This window comes from Falco naumanni, chromosome W (assembly GCF_017639655.2).
Source record: "Falco naumanni isolate bFalNau1 chromosome W, bFalNau1.pat, whole genome shotgun sequence".
NCBI classification, from domain to species: Eukaryota; Metazoa; Chordata; class Aves; order Falconiformes; family Falconidae; genus Falco; species Falco naumanni.
The window spans coordinates 1,461,666-1,487,068 of NC_054079.1; the positions used below are offsets into that span (position 1 = coordinate 1,461,666).

The 25,403-nt window shown below is 48.6% G+C and overlaps 1 protein-coding gene across 1 annotated transcript; it reads left to right on the forward strand.

Annotated features, from left to right (window-relative positions):
- The first annotated feature begins 9,338 nt into the window (after positions 1 to 9,338).
- LOC121080652 (DDB1- and CUL4-associated factor 10-like) lies at positions 9,339 to 24,999 on the forward strand. Its single transcript, XM_040578792.1, has 8 exons — positions 9,339 to 9,463; positions 9,635 to 10,048; positions 13,739 to 13,852; positions 18,752 to 18,949; positions 19,381 to 19,583; positions 20,381 to 20,491; positions 21,713 to 21,858; positions 23,532 to 24,999. Exons 1-8 carry the CDS (start codon positions 9,339 to 9,341, stop codon positions 23,898 to 23,900), a joined length of 1,680 nt encoding a protein of 559 aa, XP_040434726.1. The 3' UTR covers positions 23,901 to 24,999.
- Positions 25,000 to 25,403: the final 404 nt, after the last annotated feature.

Consider the following 25,403-nt stretch of genomic DNA (forward strand, 5'->3'; position numbering starts at 1 on the left):
ACAGAAACATCAGCACCCGAGAAAGAGCGAAGGGCAGGAGCTCAGCGCTCGGCGAAGGGACAGTTAGCACCGATGGAGATGAGCTCCACAAGAATGTCAATAAGGAGCCTTCTGACTAGGGCATGCTAACTGCTAAAAGAAAACAAACCAGGGGAAAATAATTGTGGTAGTAATAGATCAGCGACGGCCTACTCAAACGGCCCCCACCCCAAAGAGGATGGATCCCCCGGCGGGGGATCGTGGTGATACAGATTAAAACCAGCCCCGTGGGCACGTATTAGCTTGAGTGTTCAGAGTGGACAATAAGGAAGGACCAAGCATTAATGTCTGCATAATTACTGTATGCAAAGATAAACAGGAACTTCAGGGAACTGCCCAAGGAGTTGGAAAATACATCTTGAAGAGGCGCCAGAGGGGGATTCCGAATGTTCGGAAACCTTTCTGTATATGCCTGACTTTGTATAATAAATATCGGGCTGCTTGTTGAAACGGTGTGCAAGTGAGGAGGGGCGACCCCCCTTGCACTCAGCGCCGCAATAAACATACCTGCTTTATAACTCGAGCGGTAGAGTTCGATTCCGCACATCAGGAACCCGCGGCGGGCGGAACCCGCGGCGGGCGGAACCCGCGGCGGGCGGAACCCGCGGCGGGCGGAACCCGCGGCGGGCGGAACCCGCGGCGGGCGGAACCCGCGGCGGGCGGAACCCGCGGCGGGCGGAACCCGCGGCGGGCGGAACCCGCGGCGGGCGGAACCCGCGGCGGGCGGAACCCGCGGCGGGCGGAACCCGCGGCGGGCGGAACCCGCGGCGGGCGGAACCCGCGGCGGGGCGGAACCCGCGGCGGGCGGAACCCGCGGCGGGCGGAACCCGCGGCGGGCGGAACCCGCGGCGGGCGGAACCCGCGGCGGTGGGTGCCGGGAATGGGGATTTGGGGGGGACAGACGCTGTCACTCTGAACGTCCCTTATATACTGAGCGTGGTGTTCTGCGGACTGTCCCTCTGGCCAGCTGGGGTCACCTGTCCTGGCTGTGTCCCCTCCCCCTGTCCCGTGCCCCCCCCCCTCCCCCCCCCCCCCCCCTCTCTGGCAGGGCCCCAGAAACTGAGAAGTCCTTAATATAAAAAGTTCTCAGCAACAACTAAACGTCAGTGTGTTATCAGCGTTGTTACCCTACTCAGTCCAAAACACGGCACTGCAGGGGCTGCTAGGAAGAAAATTAACTTTATTCCAGCCAAAGCCAGGACAGGTGGTTTCTCCTTCTCGCTCAGGGCGCTGCATGCCATCGCAAACGGAGGGTAAATTTGTTGGGTACCTGTGCGCCATCCCTCTGCGAAGCAGCTCCCCATGTCACGCACCCCGCGTCCTCCAGTCCTGGATTTTTTTCTTCCACTGATGGAAAAAAAAACAACCACCAGGCCCTTGTATCAATGTTTATGGGTTTGCTCTGGTGTTGAACCAGATGTGTGGCTGACCGTTACACGATGGGAGTCCTTGCTTTCAATGGGCCTAAAGCTACTTGTTGCACCTCAGTGTATTTTTGCATTTATCCTCAGAAAGTTTCATTTCTGAGATGGTTTTAGTGTTTTTCTTATCATTTTCACAGGCAGCACATGGATATGTTCTGGTACAGTATGTACAGCTGTTTCAGCATCTTCCTTCCTCGTAACAGCAAGCTGAGGTCTCTCTGCCCTGGTTATCATGGTTAGTCATTTATGCTGCAGTAATATGTTGGCATTTCAAGCCAGAATTCAAATACATGCCAAGCAAAAACACTCAGAGAATATGCGATCCAACAGGTTTGATTTTCGCCTCAAAATTGTAGGGGACAGCATGTGGTTGGTGGGGTGACTGGTGATCATGCAGTGTTCCTGGGAACATTCAGAACTGCTGCAGTGCATTCCAGGGAGCTGGGAAGATGCTCAAGATGCCTTTCAAACTCTACTGCCATGCCCGCACCAGCTGCACAACCATCTATGAGATGTGGCTGCTTTCGTCAAGCCCTTTACAACACAGCTGAAGAGCTAACAAGGCCTGTAGCCTAGAGACTGCAAGACCACACCTTCTTAACGGTATTACAAAGGGTGATACAGTCCTGCCGGTACCAAACCCTTTCCAGTGGTTCCAGTGTAACCGTGCTGTCTGCTTCAGGCCTCCAGAAGGCCTGATTCTGGTGCCACCGATTGTTCCGCAGGATGAAAGGCACCTCTGGCTGGAAGAAGGCTGTTTGGCAGAAAACCAAAAAGGCCTTTCATTTATTCTTCATGCCCTTTTGTGGAAGATCTGTTAGGGACACTGCTGGATGTCCTTGTGATGTTGCAGTATGCAGACTAGGGGGAAACACCTTTTAAGATTGAGAGATGCCACGGGTTCAGCATTGGTGGAGACGGGCTGGTTCATGGCCGGTGAGGAGAGCAAGGAGCAGCAGCCATGGTCTGCAGCTGAGATGGTGCATAGGAGGGGGGCAAGGCGATGTGATGCTTGCTGCATGCCCACGCAGCAGCTTTGGTAGAGTTGATTTTCTTCCTAGTAGCTGCTGCAGTGCGGTGTTTTGGATAGAGGATGAGAACAATGTTGATAACACTGTGATGTTTTTAGCTGTTGCTAAGAAATGTTCATATTGAGTCAAGTACTTTTCAGTTTCTAGGGCCCTGCCAGCAAGAAGGCTGGAGGGGCACAAGAAGCCAGGACAGAGCAGGACCAGGACAGCTGCCCTGAACTAGCCAAAAGGGCTATTTCACACCACAGAGCATCATGCTCGGTATATAAACTGGATCTGTGTGTGTGTGTTGTGTTGGCCAGGGCCAGCAGATTGCCACTCCGTGGTTGGCTGGGCATTGGTCAGCGAGTGGTGAGCAATTGTATTCTGCATCACCTGGGGCTTTTTTTCCTTGTCATCATCATCAGCATCATTGTTATTGTATTTCAATTATTAAATTGTCTTATCCCAAACCTCGAATTTTGTAGAGGAGGGAAGCTGGGTTAATTAACATTGATAATATACAACTGTGGGTTGGCCTATGTAGGTAAGGTGCAGCTGTGGCTGGTTCTGTTAAGTGGTTGAGAGCAAATTAAGAGAGAGCAGCTGAGGAAGAAGCAGAGAGAATGGGCCCTGGATGAGAGAGACTAGGAGAAGGCAGCAGAGTGAGTGGCATGAAGAGTATGTTGGTATGAGATGGTAAAAGACCTTGTTGCAGCTTGATAGTTTGGAGAGTGCTGTGGACAGAATTTCACCTTTTTTCTCCCCCCAATTCTCCTCCTCTTCCCACTGGCAGGAGGTGGGAGAGTGAGTGAGCAGCTGGGTGGTGCTTACTTGCTGGCTAGGATTAAACCACAGCAGGACTACAGCCAGGAATGGGACATGGGTTTCTGTTCCTAGAGCACCCACTGCCCTGCTAATGGAGCAGCAAGTCGCTTACGGTGGTGGAGGTGCCCCCAGGTCTTGTGGACTCAGCAGAAGTGGCTGAGGAAAAGTCCTCCCTTCCCAGGCTGCAGAAATGATATGTGCCCTTCCAAATAACAAACTCTCTTCTGTCCTTTCTCCCCAGCTTCAGCCTCCCCTAGCCTCAGGGGCACCATGGAGGTGGTCCCAGGTGGCATACAGCGCCAAGGATGAGAACGCTGCAAGGCTTGTTGCCCAGTACACAGTACCCAATAAGAAGGGCATGCCGTATGAATTGTGGAGCTCATAGAGGAAGCAGAAATTCAGGTGAAAAGATTTCTGCCGCAAGATTCTGTCAGCGGAAAGGGTCGAGAGTTTGAGTGGGTCACACGCCCTAAGAGAGCAGTTTTGGTCCCGTTAGGCCTAACAAAAACCTGAAAGGACATTGAGGTGAGCAGCCCTCCTTGCAAAGCTCCTTCCAGTCTACAGGATGGAGATTTTACTGGAAATCCTGCAGAGTGTTGACAGGATTGTGACTCTGCCTGGTTCCATGGGACTAGTGGGTTGTTTCAGATGGCACCTTGCGCGTGGGCTTTAGCTGGCGCACTGATGTGTATTTGTTTTTCTGAGAGAGCATCTGTATCTCCTTGAGACACTACTAGGAGTACTTTTTAACATTTTTAATGGAGAAAAAAACCGGCAGGAGATGTGTTGATGACAATATTAAAAGGCTTGGGGGTATTTCTGCTTTTGAGCTTTGATTTTGTTTCTCCAAAGCCAAATGGGCTGCGCAGTGGCAGAACAGTAAAACCTAATGCAGAACTCTGTATAAGGGGAAAAAAGAGAGAATTGGACAAGTCTCTCCTTCCCTGCTGTTGTTGAGAAGGAATACCACACCATCCTTCCTGATTGCGAAAACACTCCACCAGCCGCAGCTCCGTAGGGACTTCTCTCTTCCAAGAGCTTCCCGTCAGGGGAGTGCTGGTCCATCCCTCCCTATGCTTTCTGCCAGCCCGTTGAATCTCTGCTCTGCTACAGCTGCAGTGGCGCTGGTGAAGCTTGCAGGATAAGGGAAGGAGTCGGCAGACTTGAGGGTAAATGTGATGTACAGGGCAGGAGTCAGCTCAAATGTCACTTGCTGTGGTGCAGAGCCCTGTGTGTCTGTGTGCTGGAGGGTCAGCAAAGACCTCTGTGTAGGATCCAACCAACCTAGCAGACTTAGGTATCCAAACGGTGCTGCCAGCCTAGTTCCTCGGTGCCTGTTTGCCTAGGGAGGTGGTGTAATCACCGTCCCTAGAAGTTGTTCAAAAAACCCCCGCACAGATGCATGGCTTAGTGACGGACTTGGCAGTCCTGGGTTAATGGTTGGACCTGATGATCTTCAAGGTCTTTTCCAACCCAAATGTTTCTACGATTCTATGAAACTTATGGGTTGTGGAGGAAGACAGAAGAGCCTCCCCCTGATTAACTAACAGTAAACAGATGGGTGAGACAGGTGGAAGGCACAGGCAATTGTGTGGCAGTGGAGGGAGGTTGCCAGAAGGGTTTGTGACACCTGGGTTACTCTCCTTTTCCATAAACACCCTAAAGAACAGCAGCAAGTATGCTGATGGAGTCTGTGGGCAGTTACCACAGCCACAGAGAACCTAAACCGTTCAGAACAGCAGTGGGCAGCCAGGCACTGAGGCTGAACCCTGCCAACTGCTGGGATCCAGGCACAGGTGGGCACTGCGTTGGCTGATCCTGCATGTGAGAGGCAGCAAGTGATGCTCAGGAAAAGGCAGCCTCGCATGTCATCACAGAGGTGGCAGTTATCGGGGGCAGAGAGATGTAGAGCAGCATCATTGCGCCAGCATATGCATCCACTTTGCGCTGGCACCTCGAATGGTGTGCTGTTGAGATTGGGTCAGCCTTGTCTTGCCTCCTGTAAGCTTGGAGGGAAGAGGAGAGTTACAGACTGTTTAGGATGGTGAAATGGGCACAGCAGCCTCTGTGCAGGAAGACCAAATGGAGACGGCCTCTCAGTTTGGAAAGGAGCTTGCCAGTGTGACCGCGGTCGTTACTGCTGCGGACGAAGTTAGCAGGGCAATCAGACCTGCTATGGAACTGCAGCAACACCTAATGAGGAACCGCATTATTATGTGTTCAGCCGTGTGTATAAATGGGCTCAAAGGGCAAGAGAACGCGACTGCAGAGATTCCCCGGCAGTGCTGTGCTAACAGATTGTTCTCTAAGCCTCGTGCATTAATGTTGCCCTCTGTGCTCTGTGTTAAGTTACAGGTCTTGACTTTTTTTTTTCTTTTTCTTTGAACAGACTGGATTTCCGCCCAATGTCTCTGAGCCATGTCTCACTGACCTGCTGAATTCGGGGCTTTTTTTTTTCCTTATTATAATGCCATTATGAACAGTAACACAGATAAACCATACAACCACCTCAAAACTGCCCTTCCCTTTGTAGATGTGAAAAGTTGCTAGAAGCGACATTTCTGACATCCTCAGATGTATTGCCTCACTGTGGCTTCTCCTAGCCCATAATAACAGCTGGCAGAGGCTAGAACTGCACAGCTGCTTCTGGCTTCACTTGTATTGCTTTCAGCTTCATGCTTTTTAGCTTGTGGTTAAAAAGCAGCTCTTAAGCCGAGCTCTGCTGCCTCACTGCACTGTGCTCTGTGTCACAACAAAGAAAGGAAAGGCCGCTGCCTAAGGGAAGATGAGCCAAGAACCGAGTGTGCTGGAAGGGTGCAGACAGAGGCACTGGTTTCATGGGAAAGGCTGTGGCCTCATATTACCGGAGCACGGCAAATCTGGTGGTGGTGACCAGGGTCAGCCAGATTTCCCAGGCAAGTCCATAGGGACAAGGCAAGATCCAAGATCAAGCCAGAAAATCGGCTTGCGAGGGTGTCAGTCAGGTTCCAGACCCAGCAGGGTTATGCAGCCAGGCACTGCAGCCACAGCGTGGCTCAAGTTGGGTCACCGCCAAGAGCCCAGTGTAAAACAGCTCCCGAGGGAGGGGCAGGTCCTTGCTGAGCCTGCCTGCCTTCCCAACAGTTCTTGGTGATGAGCTGCCCGCAAGCAGTGTGAAAAATTTGTGTGAGGAAGGCTGTGCCCTCTAGCACGTGATGCGCTGCTGTGGTGGGTTGACCTTGGCTGGATGCCACATGCTCACCACGCTCTTCTATCGTGCCCCTCCTCAGCAGAAAAGGGAAGAGGGGGAGCAAGTAAGATAGAAAAAAAATAATTGTGGGTCACGATAAAGGCTGTTTAATGAAGCAACGGCAAAAGTTGCGCATGCAGAAGTGAAAAAAAACCCAAAAACAAAAGATGTTATTCCTTACTTCCCCATCAGCAGGTGATGTTCAGGGAAGCAGGGCTTCTGTACCCATAGCAGTTGCTCTGGAATACAAACAGTGCAACTAGCAAGGTTTCCCTGCCCCCCCCCCCCCCCCCCCCCCCCCCCCGCCCCCCTTTCCTCCTCCTTTCTCTTAGCTTTTATATCTGAGCAGACATCATATGGTATGGAATGTCACTTTGGATCAGCTGTCCTGGCTGTGTCCCTTCCCAAGATCCTGCCCACTCTCAGCCTACTGGGTGGGTAAGGTTGGAGACACAGCCTTGATGCCACGCGAATACTGCTCAGCGGCAGCCGAAACACTAGTGTGTTCTCACCACCTTTCTAGCTACCAACACAAGCACAGCACGAGGGCTGCGAGGGGGGCTCGGCCGGATCTAATACAGTTGCACTGGGGAGCCTGGAGGCAGAGGTGCCTGTACCCTGCAGCAGCAGGGAGAGGAATGAAGTGCTTGCTGTGTGCTGGGATGCCCGTGCAGCAGGCAGGCAGCCTCTGCGTGCCCAGCGTGGAGATGAGGGCGAGCTGGCTGTAGGGAACTCCGCGTGGCTCTCCAGCCTTCGGGGAAAACGCAGCCTGAGGACTGCCTGTTCCTCCTTCATGTTTCCTGCTGGGTAGGGCACCGACGGGGCCTGTTGTCGTTGCTTTTGCTCTGCAGGTACGTTGGTAAAAGCTAGATTTTTGTCAACTAAGCTGGCGCGTGTAGGCTGCTCCTCCTGCTTATGGGAGATGAGAGCTTGGGAGGAGGGTCTCGGCAGGTTCTGGGGGCTCACTAGAAGCACAGCCTTATGCCTCTCCCACATCATACGTGCAGTCTCTGTGTGAAGCTTTCTGCTCCGCTTGTGCTGCTGGCATGAAGCCATGCCCCTAGCTGTATGAGGGTCTTTTTTTTCCCTTCTCATTCCCATACCTTTTTTTTTTGTTTGACTTGAAGAGTAGGACTGTTTTGGATCCCACCCTCTTCAGCATCTCTCCTGTACCGTTTGCAGCATTGCTACCTTCTGGCACTGAACCAGAGCAAGAAGATCTCTTCTTGTGACTCCTCTTTAGCCAGGAGGTTTATGCTCTTAGAAGACACTGGTTTTATGGAAATGTTTTCAAAGTCCAGTAAAGCAGTAGCTTTTATGGGGAGCAGGAGGGACCCTGATCTTCCCTGTGAAATGTAGTTTTGAAGAAACCCTGCTGCTACCTATCTTAAAAAAAGGCAAAGAGCATGAGTGCTGATATGCAGCCAGGTAAGTTCCTCAGACCCTCAGCGCTGTTGTGAAGCTGTGAAAATGGGTTGGGATTGATTCTGAGTATAGCAAGGCACAGCCACCTTTTCCACAGCTTCTTTAGAGCAGTCACTGGGCTAGACGCTCCTGTAGAAGCTACGGTTTGTCTATCTAGTGGTCACTAGAGGTTCGCAAAGCCCCAGTCCTAGGGTCCCTCCCTGTTCTTTTTGGTTGTTTCTTTCTGCCTTCAAAAGCTGCCAATAGTTTACTTGCCTGAAACTTGCTTAGCAGCTTTTAAACACTGCGCTTTTCCGTAAAAGTAACAATAAAGCAAGGGGAAGAACAGACGACACCCTTCCTAGCCATTTGCCTCTGAGATGTACACGTACCAACCCAGCTTCCTACTCGGTGAGCAAGCAATTTTGGTCCTCTGAATTTTCCTGTTATGCAGAACTGTTGTCTTCCTGTTGGCCAGATCTCATGTCTCTCATCATAATTGGGTACCTCACAAGCAGCCGCCCAGGTGAATTGGTTGCATGGATGATCATAGAAACACTGGTTTGGGTTGGAAGGGACCTTCAAAAAGTAACTGCACCCCACCTCCTTTGCGTGGTCCTTTGGGAGGTGGGAATGACCCTCTCATGTCTTTTTTTACCTGAAGTTTTGTTCCTTAAAGTCTACGTGGTGCCCAGCAATCCTGACGCGTCTGGAGCCCTAACTCAATACCTGGCTTAGTAGCATTACTGGTGAGCAACCAAACCAGTAGCTGGGGTGGGGGAGGACCTCGAGGTGAGGGCCTGTGTATCTTCATCCACCTTCTGAGGAGGATGTGGGGAGGGACTGTTGACCTGCATAGCATTCATCCTGCTGCCTGCGTCCTTTGCCATTTTGATCTGGTCTGTGGAGGAACTTGCTACCAGCATCCCGGAAGGGTTGGGTTGTGTTTCAAAAACTCCTCCATGGCTTGCTCAGCGAAACCGCCAGAGTCCCCAAGATGAGAAGGGCGGTAAAACAGAGGAGTCTTTTGATCGATGATAGCCGGGCCATCTGGTTTGGGTGCCGAGGAAGACGTACTGCCATCTCTTTGGTTTGCGGAGCATAAAAGGTGGTCAGCCAGTTAAGACTTATTTGCTGGGGCTGTCTGTGCTACCTCTGGGTTGTGTCTTCTCACAGACCATTGTATACTGGGAGCTGGCCAGCGCTGGAGTTCGCTCTTGCAGTCTCTCGAGCTGCCATCACCGAAGAGCATCGCCAGGAGCTGGAGAGACACGGTATCGACCGTGAGAACGGCGGGGGGGGGGGGGGGGGGGGGGGGGGGGGGGGGGGGGGGCACAGGCATCAGAACTGCCTTTTCTGCCGCGTCCGATCGCATAGCTCGTCGCAAAGCCCGGAGCCCACGCGATGGGCAGCACGGCACGCCCGGCGGCGCTCCCGGTGCCCGCGCCCCGACGGACGGACCGGGCTCGCACTCCGCACCGGGTTCGCACTCCGCACCGGGCGCGGCTTGTTTCGGACCGCGTAGACGGGTGACAGGGGCAGCGCCGGGCGCCTTCCCTCCCCGCTGCGCCCGGCGAGACTCCCGGGATAACCGGCGGCTCCGCTGCCGTGCTCGGGGAGGCCGCGGTCCGGGCGCTCGGCGGGTGACGCGTGCCTGGGCTCGCGCCGACCCGGTGCCCCCCGTCGCTGCCCCGGCGGAGGAACGGGCGCTCCGGCCGGGCACGGCGGCGGCTCCCGGAAGACGCGGCCCCGCCGCGGTCACGTGGGGCGGCGCGCAGGCGCGGGGCGGCCGGCAGGGCGGAGGGCGGCGGGCGGCGCGATGAGCGCGGAGGCGAAGGTCCCCCGGGCAGGGGCCAGCGGCCCGGCCCGTCCCGGGGCCCGGCTCGCCCGCCGGCATGGAGCCGCCGGCCGCCCCCCCGCGGCCCGCCCCCCGGCGGCGGGCTGTTCGGCTGGCTGCGCGGGCGCTGCCTGGGCCGCAGCGCCGCCGTGGACCCGGCGCGGGATACCTTCCGCGCCATGACCGGGCTGTACGGCTCCATCCAGCCCGCCGACTCCGTGTACCTCAGCACCCGCACGCACGGCGCCGTCTTCAACCTGGAGTACTCGCCCGACGGGTACGGGCCGCGCGTGGGGCTGCCCCCGGGCCCCGCCGTCCCGGGCGGAGCGAGCGGTGGGGTGCGCGCACCCCGCCCGGCCGGGCTCCGCGGGAGGCCCCGGGGTGGGGTGGGGGGGCCCGGGGCTGGGGCGGCGGCCTGGGCCCGCTGCCCGGGGCTGCGCCGGCGCCTCCGCGGCCCTGCCCGCAGGAGCGGAGGCCGCGGCCGAGGCGCAGGGCGGAGAGCCGGGCTGGGGCACCGTGGCTTTAGGGCGGCGGGAGCCTGTCGGGCCGCTCCGGGCGCTGCCGGGCGCGGGACGTGGTTACGCACCGAGGGCTCCCGCGTTGCGGTACGCGGCTGTACCGGCGGCAGCGGGCGGCGGCCGGGTTCGGCCGGAGCCGAGCAAGCCCTGGCGCCCCGGCTCGGGGCCCAGCCAGCTGGGCAGGAGATGCTCGCATCCCTTCTGGCGCACGCTGTGCTTGTAGCTGACGTTTTCTTGCAGCCTAGGGTGGTCTCACGGTGTGGATAAGCCAGAATTAAAACCCACGGTGTGGCTAAGTCAGAATTAAAATCTTTGTCACCCTCGCTGGCTGGTCTGCTTTTTCTGTTTTCAGTGAATTTTCATCAAGACAGAGCTCTGGTTTCCAGGAGCACCTGAACTGGTGATGGTTTTGCCATGGTTGTGCTGTAAATCTGAGGTTCAACTCCTTATTTGTTCCTCTCTTTTTCTCAGGAGGATAAAGTTTAAGCTCCGGAAACAATCAAAACCATTCCCAGGTGACTGTTGCTGGAAAACCATTTCTTTTGTAGATTCCCCAGCCGTGTGTGTGCTTAAGGTTGGCAGGGCGCCGGGGTCCTGGCTGCTGTGCTTGGTGGCACAAAGAAGCTGGACGGGATTGCTCTGCTGGCTTAGCCACGGTGACTGAATTGCAAGAATACCCCGCAGGCGGATGTTCCGTACTGGTGTGGGAATCGTCAGCTGTAGTAGCAGTACGCCTGGGCTGCGCTTTAAGGTTATTTGTGCACGTTTCTGGCAAAAGGGGTGATTTTTGGGTTCTGCCTGCCCCCCTCTTGTGCCTGATGCTTGTGAGGCTGTATGGTGAGCTGAACCAGGGACCTCCCCTGGCCGAAAACGAGCCCAGCAAAAAAGTTCTGCTGCCGAAGGAACGCGCCCACAGACCTGGCGTTTTGCGTGGCTGCAGGGCTTGGCCCAGGAGGCTGCAAGTGGTGTTGGGCGTAGGTTGGGGCATGACACTGAACCTCAGTCGCCTTTAATACCTTTACTTTAATACTTCAATAAGTGAAACAGCCCAAACCATGCTCGCTTCTGCATGAGCCTTTGCTGGTTAGGCTCGGCTTGGAGCAGTCACAAGACCTGGTCAGACCCGTCCTGTGCGATGGAGACTTCTGGTCTCCCTGGAGCCCCTCTCAGGGGAACCAGCTGTGGTTATTGGTGCTGCATCGCTGTTCCTTGCCCCTTCTGTTGGCTTCTGGCTCCACAAAGCACTGTTCTCGGGCCACGCCGGGAGTCTGGCCTTTCGGCTGGGTGAGTGCTGCCGGTTAGGTCCAGCCTGCCCTTGGAATGCTGCTCCTCAAGCGCTGACTTTGTGGACAGCAGGTGGCTGCCCTCTTGCCTTAACACTGCTGTACTGGTCAGAGGAACTTCTCAGCTTTCCTGGAGGTCAGCTTCACTAGTTTAGCAGGCCACCGTTCACTGTCACTGTACTTGGACTTCTTCAACGTACATGAACCCAGTATGTGTCAACAGCCCGGGAGAGGCTGGTGCAAAGCCAGGCAGGCTGCCCATGCTGCGAAGTTGGTGTTTTCTGTGCTTGTTGGGCCCCCTGTGAATGCTCTGCAGAGATCTCTCTGGACTCATTCACAAATAACGTGTATTCTGGACAAAGTCCTGGGTTTTTTTCCTCTGAGAAAACCTTTAAATGGATACACAGAGGTCTTCATGTGGGAAAGAAAAGATGCTGGTGTTTTGTTTGGTGGTTGTTTTTTTTTTTCTTTTTCTTTAAAAGAATTAATATCCTTGAAGTTGTAGTTCTTGGAATTTGTTCTGGTTTTGGCAAGTGAATTAGGTGATGCACTAAAGTACTAAGTCTTGATCTGGGTTATTCTGTGTCCTAAGAGTAGTAATGGCAGCGTGGTTGTGAAATCCATCTCAAAAAGCATGGATAACGATGAGCCATGTTCCCAGCCTGACTCTCTACTAACGCCCAATTTAAACTGACGCCAGTGCCCTGCTGTTGCTGCCTTTGACCGGCACGCCACCACTACTGCATTTAGAAAACGATACCTTTTGTCAGAAGACTCTTTTTCTCCGTAGTTAATAGCTTGTGATGTCTGATAGCATGACTTCTTGCTCATTCAAAAAACTTTTTAAAACTTTGTTATGTAAGGTTTCAGTGAAAAAATGACTCAGCCGCAGAAAGTCTAGGCATTTGAAAGAAATGTTTGAACCGGTCTTCTGCCTTTAGCATTTACTGGCTTCGTACTGTGATGTAGCAAAATGCACGCTGTCAGCAGAGCTGCTTGAGTTTGGATTATTGGGGAAGGACGCTGTGCTTTGCAGTTCACTTTAAAAACACTTCTTCTGAATACACAGTCTGAATGTCATCTTTATGCTGCTTTTGGGTGGGTGCCAAACAATTCGCTGTCAAAGGCAGTGTTACGGAAGGAGATGAGGAGACGGTATGTTTTTAACCTCAAGAAGCTGGCTGGTGGACTTCGGCGCTGGCTGCTCGTTACAAAAGTGGTGGTGTGGCTGGGGTGACGTCTGTTAAGGTCTTGGGGGGGGAAATATTGTCATAGCTGATAAAAGGAGGGAGATGGGAGAGGGTTCTTACCCTATGTTGGGTTAGCGCAGTGACAGAGTGTAAGTTATCCGAAGGTGGCTCGCGGGTTGTTGGCTTATGCACGTGCCCCCCCCCAAAAAAAAAAAAAAAAAAGTGTTGCCAGGGAACGGACAGAGGGATACCATGGCATGGGCACAGGCGTCTGGGAAATTTGCAGTAGAATTCCAGAGTAGATGCTGTTGTCTTTTTTTTTTTTTTTAAATGATTTTTCTTTCCTGCAGCATGAAGCAAATAATCCCCACATGAGTGACACAGCAGGTTTTCATGCCAGCGCTTTGATTCTTCTTTCTTCCCAGACAGGAACCATGGAGTTCATGCACTCACTGCAGTGTTGGGGCAAATCTCCCTCAAGTAACTTCTGAAAAAAACCCCACCCCAAACCCACCAACCCCAAAACACACTTAAGTGTGTGATTTAAATAATGCCATCGTTGGATCTGTGAAGTACATAACAAAAACCCCACCTTTCATGTTAAAAAAAAAAAAAAAGTTAATTAAAAGATCATGTGGTCTTTCCAGCAAATGCACCAGCTGTGCCACAGCCAGGTAGGAGAAGAGTCACGGTCTCTCAAAAAGGAGTTAGAGAAGTTAAGTTCTCCGGAATAAAACGCCGTGGTATTTTCTGCGTGTTTTGTGTGTTAGGTGCCGGAGAATAGGCATCTGCAAGAAGGCAGTACAAAAATATCAACACTGCTGCAAACTCTCTGCAGCGTAAGCAGAAAGCGAAGCTAATTGACGGTGAAGCTGTGTTTCTGTGAGGACAGGGAAAGGGAGGTTAGCTGGATGCGCACAGGTGTCGTGTCTCTTACTGAATACAAATGTTTCTGCTTTGTTCTGCTACCCTGCAGGTCAGTGTTGACTGTTGCTTGTGAACAGACTGAAGTACTGCTTTTTGACCCAATATCTTCAAAGCACATCAAAACTCTCTCCGAAGCTCATGAGGACTGTGTCAATAACATCAGGTAGGTCAGAAGGAATATTTTGTCTCCGCCATAGATGCTTTTCTTACAACAGCGTGGTAAGTTTGTGTTGGGCACTTGCTTGGAGAGCGTGGGTTTTGCGATGCCGTTAGGCTGCAGTGTGCTTTGTGCCATTTTCCTTCTCTTTGGCACTGGAGGTCGGGAAATGCTGGAAGGGGGAAGAGGAGGAGTCTGAAAGTGGTGGTATATAATGCTGACAGGTGGTTTTGTTGGTGGAGGAGCTGCAGTTTTGGGGACGGGAAGAGTGTTAAGTTACTACTACTTGGTTTACCTGCCCTTTGGAATGCCCTGCATGAACGTAGTAAATCAACGTAACAGGTAGTGTTTGATTTTGGCAAGTCTGAGACTGTAGCTATTCATGTGAATACGGCTGGTATTTTGAATTGTAAGCGTAACTGCCCTAGCTGCATAGAGATTTCCGAAGAAAGATTGGCTGCTTTAGATATAGGTATGGTATAGAAGAGCTGGGAAAGGGGAAAGGCTTCCTCAATTCAACTTAAACTCAGTCTTTATGGTTTAAATCCTTTGTCTGATTCTTAGGATGAAGTTGGAATCAGCAAGCACAGGAACCCAGACCTTCAGTATTTTTGTCATGTAGTGTTTTTCCTTTTAATTTCTATTATTTGTAGCTGTTCTGGGTCTGAGGATAGACTTTGACATGTGAACTTAAGGCACTTCTTAATCTTGTGGACAATGTTGCAGCCTGTCTTCACTCAGATTCTCAAAGCAAAAAACCCAACCCAACCCAAACCCTAAACCCAAACGAAAAATCCCCCAAGAAAACTTGTGGAAGCAATCTGAGCGTTTCCTCTCAAAAGAGCTGAATGAGGGGTGCCAGTGCCTTTACACATTTGTCAGAGAAACTGATGTTTTCCTGAAACTGCTTGTCCTTTTTCAAGAGGCTGAAGTTTTACATCAGTTGGATTTCTTTCAGAAAAGCTGAAGTAAAAGCTGGGGCTAGCTGGCACAAATAGATGAAGAGATGTTGAGAACATGCTTTCCTGTAAGGAAATACAGCTTTTCGCGTCTTGCATGCCAGCGGTTGTGCTTTAAACGTGCTTAGTTTTTAGATAAAGCTGGGTGCGAAATCAAGCCATGTTACCGAGAGATTGGAAGGCAAAGGCAAACCGGATTTATTTTGATTTTCATACATCCCTGATTCAGCATCTGATCCTTACATCCATACTGCTCTTGCTAGGGTTTGAAGTGAGTGAGTCTGGGTCATGTTTTACAAAGAGAGTTCTGTTGCGTGCCCCTTGACCGTTTAGCTGTCTCTGTTGCAGTCAGCTGTGCTGGTCTTGAAAATTTATCTTATTACTTGGTTGAGAACAGCACTGAAACTTCCTGCCACTTTTTTCTCTTATTCATACCTTTCTTTCAACTTTGGCTGTCTGTGAGGCTTTGTACATCCGTTCTTGGTCCTTAAATGTCTTTTCTCTCTGTAGTTTGATTTATATAAATATACCGGTACTACCTCCAAGCAGATAACTCTCAGATCTACTGTTAATTACTAGACTGGCAATGTGTAGTAAACTTTTCTGCTTTCCTTTAAAATGCTTCTTAAAGCTTTGTTTTGCCTTTGTAGGATGTTGGCATCTTTTTCTGTTTTCCAGCATGTCCCTGGCATTTGTGTGTTGTTACAAACTTGCCTACAAGGAAGTTAACTGTATTTGGTAACAGATGATTAATACAGCATTACCTGGAGTATTGCTTCCGCTTAATGAGTAGGACACCAGGCACTGTAGCACTACAGAAATTCCTTGTAGTAAGCACTGAAAAACCAAACACCGTTACTGCTGCGCCCTGTCGCAGGTGCCTCAGAGGTACTTACCAGCAAGGAAGCGTGTGTTGGTCATCTTCCAGCAAATCTGGGTACTTCACACAGTCTGCAAGAGCCAGTCCACACACACAGAGGTACTTGTTTGTTGCGTCTCTGCACAGAGGTGGATGCCAGGTCCCAGATCCACACAGCTAGCACACCTCTTAACACATAGTAAAACTTCTTATACGCTTTGAACAATGGTTTACAGTTGGGTTTAGTTACACTTAATTCTCTTAGGTTCTTACCCAAATTTGTCCAATTCGCTATAGATACTTCCATTTTTCCTCCTCTCTTTTTCTTTTTAAAAGCAAGTAATTCCTCTGTCACAGTCACTGCAGATTTGTGCGTAATCATCTGAAGCAGACATTGTATTTCCACCTGAATTTGATCAGGTTTTGAGCTTACCTAAAACTCTCCCATAACAGAGCTCCAGGGCACAGCTGTGTTTCACAGAGTATTTGTTAGTCTTTCTTAAAATTGCTAGGTTAGTTTGAGGCCCTCTTAAGTTTTTTTGTTTTCTTAAGGAGGAAGATAATCTCTATTTACTTTCTCCGTGCCAGTCAGTTTTATGTGCCAGCGTCATACGCACCTTAAAGAAGATGTTTTTCAAGTGAATCCTAGTCTACTTGGCCATCCCCTATATGAAAGCTGTCCGGTATCATTTGTACCTCCCAGTCAATTTCTTCCAAAACCTGTTTGTGGTGGGTGAAGCAGAGTTGCCTGTAGCAAATGTTGGATTTTTACAGGCAAGAGGTGTACTGTTTGACTTGCCCTGAAAATCTGAACTGTGGGATTCTTCCCATTGTAGTTGGTTATTTTTCATTGAGGTTGTTGCTATTTTTACATGATGTAGTCTGGTTCCAAGTCTTAAAGAGATAAAATGCTGTTTCTAGGGGTAACGACACGTCTCTGCTAGATTGTTCTTGCCTTAGCATTCATGTGAAGCTGCTTCTGGTGTTACTCAGATAGGTTTTATTTTCCCTTTTACGTCAGGTGGGGCTCTTTTTTTTTTTTTTTTTTTTCCAAGTGCCTTCTTCAGGCATGAATTACAAACCTAAACCAGTATGCTTTGTCCTCCTAAAAGGGCATGCATAAATTGCAGTGGGAATGGAGTATGATAAACATTGATCTGTGAAATAATTCCATCCAGTGATTTTTCTCTGTGAACCAAATAACTTGTCTAGGTGCACTTTCAAACAAAGGCTTGTCCTCAGTAGCTGTTTTTGAAAAGTCTTGTGTTTGCTTCAGTAACTTCTAAATTCAGTGCTGAATTCTAGCCCTTCTAGCCCCTTCTTTCTGATGGAGTGTTTTCACATGAGCTATTCTTTTGTTCTGTAATGATTTGAAGGTGGTCAGGCTGCTTCGTGTGACTCCAGGCAAGAGTGATACATACATTGACTTTTGGCTGAAGACCAGAAATGATCGTGGTAAAGAATTACCACCTGAACAGGCTAAGTACTTAACCTGATCCATCTCACATGTACGACTGTATTAAAGGAGTTAGTAAATTTGGGTAGCTTGTGCCACTTGTGCAGCTGCTACTTCCAAAGATGATCTGAAATTCTCTACCCTCAACAGTGCTGTGCACTTGCACTTTGATACGTGTACCTGGTTTCGCACATTTGAAAAGCCCAACTTCGTGTGTCTGCTTCAAACACATGAACTGTAGTAGTGTGGGGGAAGAAAAGGCAGAAGGGGTGGGTCCCTTGGTTTTTAATGAAGATTATTGAGGTTGTCCAGGTGGTACCAAACGTTCCTTGATGTGGGAGGTCTGCATGGCTCCTCCTGGCTCCGCAGCTGCAGCGAGCAGTGCTCCTGGGGCACTGCGGGGGTGGACAGGCTCCAAAGCAAAAGATGAGCAAGGGTGGAAGGAAGTTAAGGTTCTAGGGAAACGTGCAAACAGCGGCCAGTGTTCGGTTTGAAATCTGGTACGTGTTTCCAAGATAGCAATACTGCGTGCAAAACCACAGGGCCAGCTTTGAGGTGTGCTCGGTGCAGACGTGCGGTGAGCCCCAGGCATCTGTGCAGGGCTGTGGCCGCGTCACAAAAGTGGCAGGAGGGCTTCTTGGCAAGGGCCTTTGGGAGACCTGTCATCTGTAACGGCCTGCTGGTTAGCCCAGGGCTTTGGGTTGCCTCACCAGCGCCCTGAGAAGCCTGGTGCTGAGCGTTCCCAGGACAGGTGGTTCCACTGCTGCCTGTGCCACCTGGGGACGAGATCTGGTGAGAGCTTTCGTTGGGGGCTGACTACATTGCATGCCAAGGCAACCGTGTGTGGTACGGACCACCTCAGAGGTGGGGGTGTGCAGGCGTTGCTAAGGGAGACGTGGGCACCGTGTGTTTCGGCTGAGCTAGCGGAATGTGTGCCATACAGAGCAGCAAGGTTTAAAAGCGGTAGAGGACTAACAAAAGGTGATATTTATTTTAAAAGCCTCCTTTGAGTTACGTTTGTGGTGGAGAAGAGAGGAAGATTTACAATATAGCAGGGGAAGAGTATGTGGGTAGAAATGAGAGTTAAGAAGAGCATGTGCTTAATTACGAGCTGATAGGATCTTGTGTAGTCTGAAATGATGATGGAATTCCCGTGCCTTCTGGTGCTGCCTGTCTGTAATAGTGAAAGAATCTGGCAGAAATGCAGTGGTGTCAAAGCTGACCAGTCCTTAGGACGTTTGTGTCTTGTAAAGACTTGGTAAGTTTAAACCTGAGTATTTTCCAGATGGGTAACTAATTTGGTTACCACACAGATTCTGTGTGAGCATTTGTTCCACTGGTGGTTTGGTGGTTGTGTGATCTTTACATGAATCGTAAAAAAACAAAACAAACCCACCCAAAAACCTTCAGCCATGCTTCTGTGGGTTTACTTGTTGGCTACTACAGATGTACTACTGGTTGGTATCCCAACATAACTGGTTATTAATTGAACTGTTTTATTGGCAAATATTTTGCTGTGTGGGTTTTTTTTTTTTTTGTGTGATCACTCTTATTTCTGTGATAGCTTAGATTTCTGCGTAGGAATATCTAAAAGGCACTGAGCAGCCACAGTGTTTCTCTCCCATCTTCAGGTTTCTAGATAATCGACTCTTTGCGACCTGTTCTGATGACACTACAATAGCACTTTGGGATTTGAGAAAGCTGAACACCAAAGTGTGCACTTTACATGGTCACACCAGCTGGGTTAAGAACATCGAGTATGATACCAATACGAGATTACTAGTGACATCCGGGTTTGATGGAAATGTGATCATTTGGGACACAAACAGGTAGGTGGCTGTGTTCGTGCAGTTGCGTTTCTAGAATACAAACAAAAGGGTAGGGTTCTTCTGCACAAGACCGAAAGCCTGCTGCTTTGAATGTTGCTCTAACGCGTTCTTAAATACTGAGATTAGTTTATAACCCTTACTGAGAACTTGGATCACCTTTATATGGTAATAGTCCAGTAGCTAAAAGGAGAGCTTTTCTTGCTGATGTGCCAAAACGTAGTCCTTCCTTTTTGAAAAGGTTCTGTCTTTGCTGCTGTGCTAGTATGAAAATGCGACTTGTGTCGTTTCATTAAAATCTGATTTAAGTAGTGTAAAGCAGTACTCAAAAAATGAAGAAGGATGCTTAGTGCATCTTGGACTTTCTGAACATGGTTAGGTGCTTGAATCAAAGCTAATTGCAGCCACTTCTTTTGCTTTTTTTCGCTGCCCAGGTGCACAGAAGATGGATGTCCCCACAAGAAGTTTTTTCACACCCGTTTTCTTATGCGAATGAGGCTGACGCCAGACTGTTCCAAAATGCTGATCTCAACCTCCTCTGGATATCTTCTGATTTTGCACGACCTTGACCTAAACAAATCTTTAGAGGTTGGCAGCTACCCAATTTTAAGAGCTAGGAGGACAACCTCAAGTTCAGGTGAATGCTTATGGAAGGCCATGGTGGCTTCTGTGTTAGAGGTTGTTTACGGGATACTCTTAGCTAGCAAAAGGCGGCAGAGGTGGAGTTGGAAGGATCCTGCTGAAGAACGCTTTGGCATGGTAGCTGCTCTTTTGTTCAGGGGTCACACACACCTACTGTTGAGTAAAGTGTCTAGGGTGATTTCTGGTGGCAGGACTTCAGCGCTACAGGCTACAATCTCTATAATTTTGTCACTAGCTTTGTCTCTAGCTTTATTTATCTACTGTCCTTGGTCCTGTCATGAAAAATCCCGAAGCCGGTGTTGAGCAGGCTGAGCGGGTGTGAGCTGCAGCAGCTACTACTGACTGATGTGTAACGGTGTGGTTGCCCTTGACAGCCAGACCTGGAGGAATCGCCTCCTCTGAAGTCTCGCTGCTTGCTTGCTCCTGCTTTCTGGCAGTAACAGAGCAAAATCCGGACAGAAACTCTGCCGCTTGGGGTGTCAGGGTATAAAGGGAGTGGCCTGGGGAAAAATTCATACCCCAGCGGCTGGTGATGATGGTGCATAAGAAGGAAGGAAGGAAGGCAGCTCCCCTCTTATCCCCAGTAGAGTTTGTTGTGCTGGCAGTTTTATTTGTAGGAGGCACAAAGAGCACGGTCATTTTAGCCTATAAACTGAGCTTTGAAAATTGTTTTCTTTACAAGATGCCTTCCCTTTCCCCTTTACTTAACATTTCTGAGGAGGGTTAAGTGAGGGATGCGCACAAGCGCGCTGTGCTTAGCTGTTTTGTTCACGTAGCTGATGCTGTTTGCAGACATAACGTCATCAGGTTCTTCTGGTCCTCGAGCTGTTGGTTCACCGTGTCACCAAAATGATTCAGGTCCAGTGTCTGAGAAACACATGTCACGGTCCTCCCAGCGAGAAGGTAGGAAAAGATAAAAAATCATGGATTTTGACTTACATCTAAAAGTGCATAATAGTGAAAAGCTGCTGTTTTGTCTCTGTGACTTTTAAAATAATAGTGTTGCTATGACTTGTGTTAAACCAATGAAATACTGTTGCACACCACAGTCTGGGGATCTAATCAGTTTTTTATCCCAAGAAATCTGATAACAGCAACAGGATCTTTATTTTAATATTCATACGTTATTGTTGTTACCTAGAGGTGCTCCCTTTTCCTTGCGTTTTTTCCTCGAACAAAGTTTGTGTGAATGACCTTTAGGGCAAAAAAACCCCACACCCCACTCCAGCCCCCCAAAAATCCCCAACGAGAGCTATGTTTTGCTTTTTGTTTCTCTTGATGATGGGCATGTGTATCTGCAGTTTCTCCATGAGGAGCCAATAGCGTGGAAAAAGGCCATGCAAACAGATCTTACAACAAAAAAACCAAACCAAAAAATAGCATGCAAACAGATCTTAAATGTGGACAGACTGTTCATTTGTAATTAAAACTTCACGTAAGTCACACCTCACGGCAGACCTATGAAGACTGATGACCCTGTGTTTATCAGGCTTCCTCTGAATCTAGGATAAACCTTCATAGCGTCAATGTGAATTTGGCAAATCGGTAAACGCTTTGTGAACCATATGCAATTTAAAATAAGTGTAATGTTAAGTTTTACCTACTCATGGTTGTTAAGTTCCTCAGAGGTACTTAACAAAAGGAGGAGCCTTACCTGGATGCCAGGCATGATTTATCTGTGAAAAGCTTTCTAGCAGTGAGGGGGAAAAGGGAGGCAAGCTGCATGCGGTTGAGCAGACTTTGGAAAGAATTTGGAAAGGACATTTGAGAACCAGCAGTTCTTACAAAAAACCCTCACTCTTTATACTTTTTTTTTTTTTTTTTTTTTAATGATAATGAAGGGCATGTGTGTGGAAAGTTAGCTCTGACTTAGCTCACAATAGGAGGTGATTTCATGCAGGTCTTTGAAGGCAGATTTCAAAGTAGAAGCTATTTAAAAGCGAGACTGAGCTCATTGGTATCAGCCTCCGTTGTTCATATCACTGCTCTTTTGATTTATCCTTTTATAAAGGTGCTGTCTTTTCTAGCACTCGGATGCAAGTGTCATCAGTAGGCTGATGAGAGGGGTGACGATCGATGTATGGACTTCATTGAGACTTAACAGTTGCCTTCCCCTTCTGCTAGGTGGATCACCTAGGAATAGTTTGGAGGTCTTAACACCAGAAGTTCCTGGAGAAAGAGATCGAGGCAACTGCATTACATCACTACAGCTACATCCAAAAGGGTGGGCTACGCTTCTTCGGTGCTCAAGTAATACAGATGACCAGGAGGTAAAACAGTGGTGGTTTTTGTTTTGTTTTTTTTTTTTTTAAGTACATTGAGTAGATACATCAATCATACGGCTATATTGAAATTTCCTTGTTTTGGGGGGTACGTTTGCATTTGAATAAACTAGTCAGTTATTTCTGCTTACAAGTGCATTAATTTCACATCAAGATGATGAATTTTTATTTTTTTTTATAACCTCATATGACTTTGTATCCTGCATTCAGTACTCCCGTTGCCCAGCTCCTTCACAGACTATATTATGTAGGTCACATCTCTCTTAAAAGTTTTCAGGCCGTACCTGTGCTGCCAAATACATGCCTTAAAAATATGTACCTGCCAAAATATAGGACACTTGAACTCGGAAAAGACAGAGTCTGAGAGAGCAGGTTGTGTTTGGGAGCACCTACTTCTGAAGTACCACCTTCCAGGTTAACTCAAGTTCACTTAGAACTTAAAGCCCAACCAGAGCCTTCAGAACACCTGGATTCCACCAGATGGTCCTTTTGCAAACACCTTTTTTTTTTTTTTTTTTTTTTTTTTTTGCCTAGGGTTATTTCAAAGTTAGTGGTGCGTGACAGTTGTGCAGAGCATTGACACAGAGGTTTGAGACTTGTTTTCCAAAAGGACAAGTGATTCTTTGAATGCTTGACCAATAATAAAATCAGTTTAGTTAATTTGATAGCTGATGTAAGTTGGGTTTGGTTTGGTTCTGGGTGTTTTGGGGGAGCGATTGTTGTTGTTAATTTGTGGGGGTTTTTTTTAGAGGAAAGGCAGTCTTAGTTATGGTGACTTCTTACAGATGTGTAGAGGACTGAATGAACGCTTAGCAGATTTGTTACAAATCTTAATGCTGGTTCTGTAAACTTACAATCAAACTACTATACAACACCAAATTTTTTGAAAATGCAAGTATTATACTGGGTTATAGTGGTACTGATGATAGATGTAGGTATAATTTCCCGTAGTCCTAGTGTCTGCCTTACTCTCTTCTGTTAATACTTATTAGTATTGTCCCCTTTGTGTTTATTTCAGTGGAATACATGAAGCAAAACTAAGAACACTTCTTTTGTCTTGTGGCTGAAATTGAGTCTTTCAACATGATTAAACTTTGTCATAGAGCTGGTTTTGCATTTGGTTTGAGATTAGATAATTAGATTACACGTTGAAGTCTCTGGCTGTCTCACAAGTAACAAACTGGCTACAGAGCTGTTCATAACATTCCCTGAAAAGTCCGTTTCCCTCTTGTTTGAAGATTTCTTTCCTTTTGAAGTAAAGGGCACAAAGTGTCAATGCTCAGTTGTAAATTACAGTAGGCTGAGTTCTACTTATTGTAGATTTCATTTAAATGTTTACTAAATTAGAGCAGGTGCCTGGCCAAGGGATTAGGATTTGTTCTTTGCAGATAGAAACTAAATTTAAAAAATATTGTATCTAGCATCCATTTAATTAAAAAAGCAGCTCTGATGCTAGACAGCCGCTTTGCTTAGTTCAAAGCGGAGGAGATGCCAAGGGAAGTGGCCTGTTTTCAGTGTTTCGCATCACGCTTATCAAAGAGTAGATAACAGATACTTACAGGACATTCCTGCGTTACTCACTTAACATGCAGTGGGAGGGAACGAGGATTCGCAGTGCTTTACCTTTCTTTCAACGTTCCTCTCTCTGCCTCTCCCTTTAGTGGACTTGTGTCTATGAATTCCAGGAAGGAGCCCCTGTGCGCCCTGTCTCACCTCGTTGTTCCCTGCGATTGACTCACTGCATTGAAGAAGCCAATGTGGGCCGGGGTTACATCAAAGAACTCTGTTTCAGTCCTGATGGCCGAATGATTTCATCCCCGCATGGCTTTGGGATCCGCTTGTTGGGATTTGATGCACACTGCAGCGAACTTGTCGACTGTTTGCCCAAAGAAGCTAGTCCACTGAAAGAAATCCGTTCCCTCTACTCTCACAGTGACGTGGTACTGACAACCAAGTTTTCTCCAACACACTGTCAGATTGCCTCGGGGTGCCTTAGCGGACGTGTTTCTCTGTATCAGCCAAAGTTCTAGGCACGGATTGCATCAACAGGACCTTCAGGTGTTTGTGGTTTTTTTACTTCAGTTTAGTTGAAGTGTGGTCTTTCTGAAATCTCTTAAACCCAGATAAGGTCATAGGTACTATGACCTCTCAACACAACGGAACGCATTTCCAGCCCGGCACTGTATGCGTTCTCATACTGCATCCACAAGTCCGTGCGCTGTTTTCAGCCTCCCAAGCAGACCTCTGATCCTCTGTCGTCTGGTCATTGTTCTGGTTTGTTTGTATCATAATACTTGCTGGTAGTTTCCTTCAATGCAACTTGAAAGGGGCTCTTTGAAAGAAATGTAGATGGGGCAAGGGTAGCAGTTCAGCAGAAACTCACCCAGGCTCCCTGGGTACGACACCTCCGTGTTCCAAAGGAGCTGAACTTCCTCATGTATGCTTCCTTGCACTTTTCTGTTGCTGAAACTACTATACGGCGATTATTCCGTAACGAGCTCCTTTTCTACGTAACTAACACAATTAGCTTCTGTCACAAAAAGAAAAGAAAGTTTTGGTTTCATTTAGATATTAATTTGGTGGTTTGTGATTGGCTAGAAAAATGAGTCGACTTTCTGTAATGCTTTTGCAGCAGTTAAAGAATTCTGTTTTCTGTGATTGCATATATAGTGTTTATTGCCAGAAGGAAGAGGTGGTCTATATGGAGATGTAGCTGCATTTTTTTGTCAGAGAATTTAGTAGGAAAAGACTGGGGCAGGGAAGCAGGAGCTGAATGGGTGAAGACTCTGCCCTGTAACGACCGCAGACGAACTGTTTGGATGTTTCATGTGCCGAGGGTGTCCTTGCTCGGCTTCTCTTGAGCAAGTTTGACTCCTCAAGCACCATGGTTTCTGTTGTAGGGAGCTTTCCGCATCAATAATGTAAACCTTCATCCTGCATTTGAAACTTAACCCTGAAGAATTTTCTGGGGGTGTTAAGGCTGGCTCCTACCTGACTGTTCTTCTGCACCTCACCTGCGCTGTTGCTGTGAGAGGAATTTGTCTAGGACGTGTCTGTAGTATCACCAGATAAGCCTTTCTTCACATGTACTGTCAATTTGGGACTGGATTAAAAGCACGCCTGTCTACAGTAAGATCTATATGGATTTAACTGGGCTTATGGTAAGATGTGAAAAACATTCATATTCACCATTAAATCACAAACGAAGTATGAATGCCAAGTTTTAGCCCTGCAGTTCATATGGCTGACCTTGTAAATGCAGTTATTTCAGTCTCGTATGTCCATATCAGTTTATAATATTCTCATCGCTTAGGTGTTCCAAGATTTTTTTTTTTTTTTTCAGTATTTCACTAAGGTTTTGCTGACCAATCACACACTCAACTCGGCAGGAAACTTTACCTACAAGGGACTGTACTGTTTCAGTGTTCACTGTCTCCAGCTCAACAGAGCTTGCTTTTTTAAAAGCTGATTCTTACAAAACCTTTTGCAACTTTGGGGAAAAAGAAGACACCTATAAAGATGAGATGGCTGGA

Coding starts and splice junctions, on each gene's coding strand:
- LOC121080652 (XM_040578792.1), top strand. CDS start 9,339: ATGGGCAGCACGGCACGCCCGGCGGCGCTCCCGGTGCCCGCGCCCCGA. Junction 9,464..9,634: donor GTTTCGGACCGCGTAGACGG/GTGACAGGGGCA, acceptor GCCCCGGCGGAG/GAACGGGCGCTCCGGCCGGG. Junction 10,049..13,738: donor CTGGAGTACTCGCCCGACGG/GTACGGGCCGCG, acceptor GCTACCCTGCAG/GTCAGTGTTGACTGTTGCTT.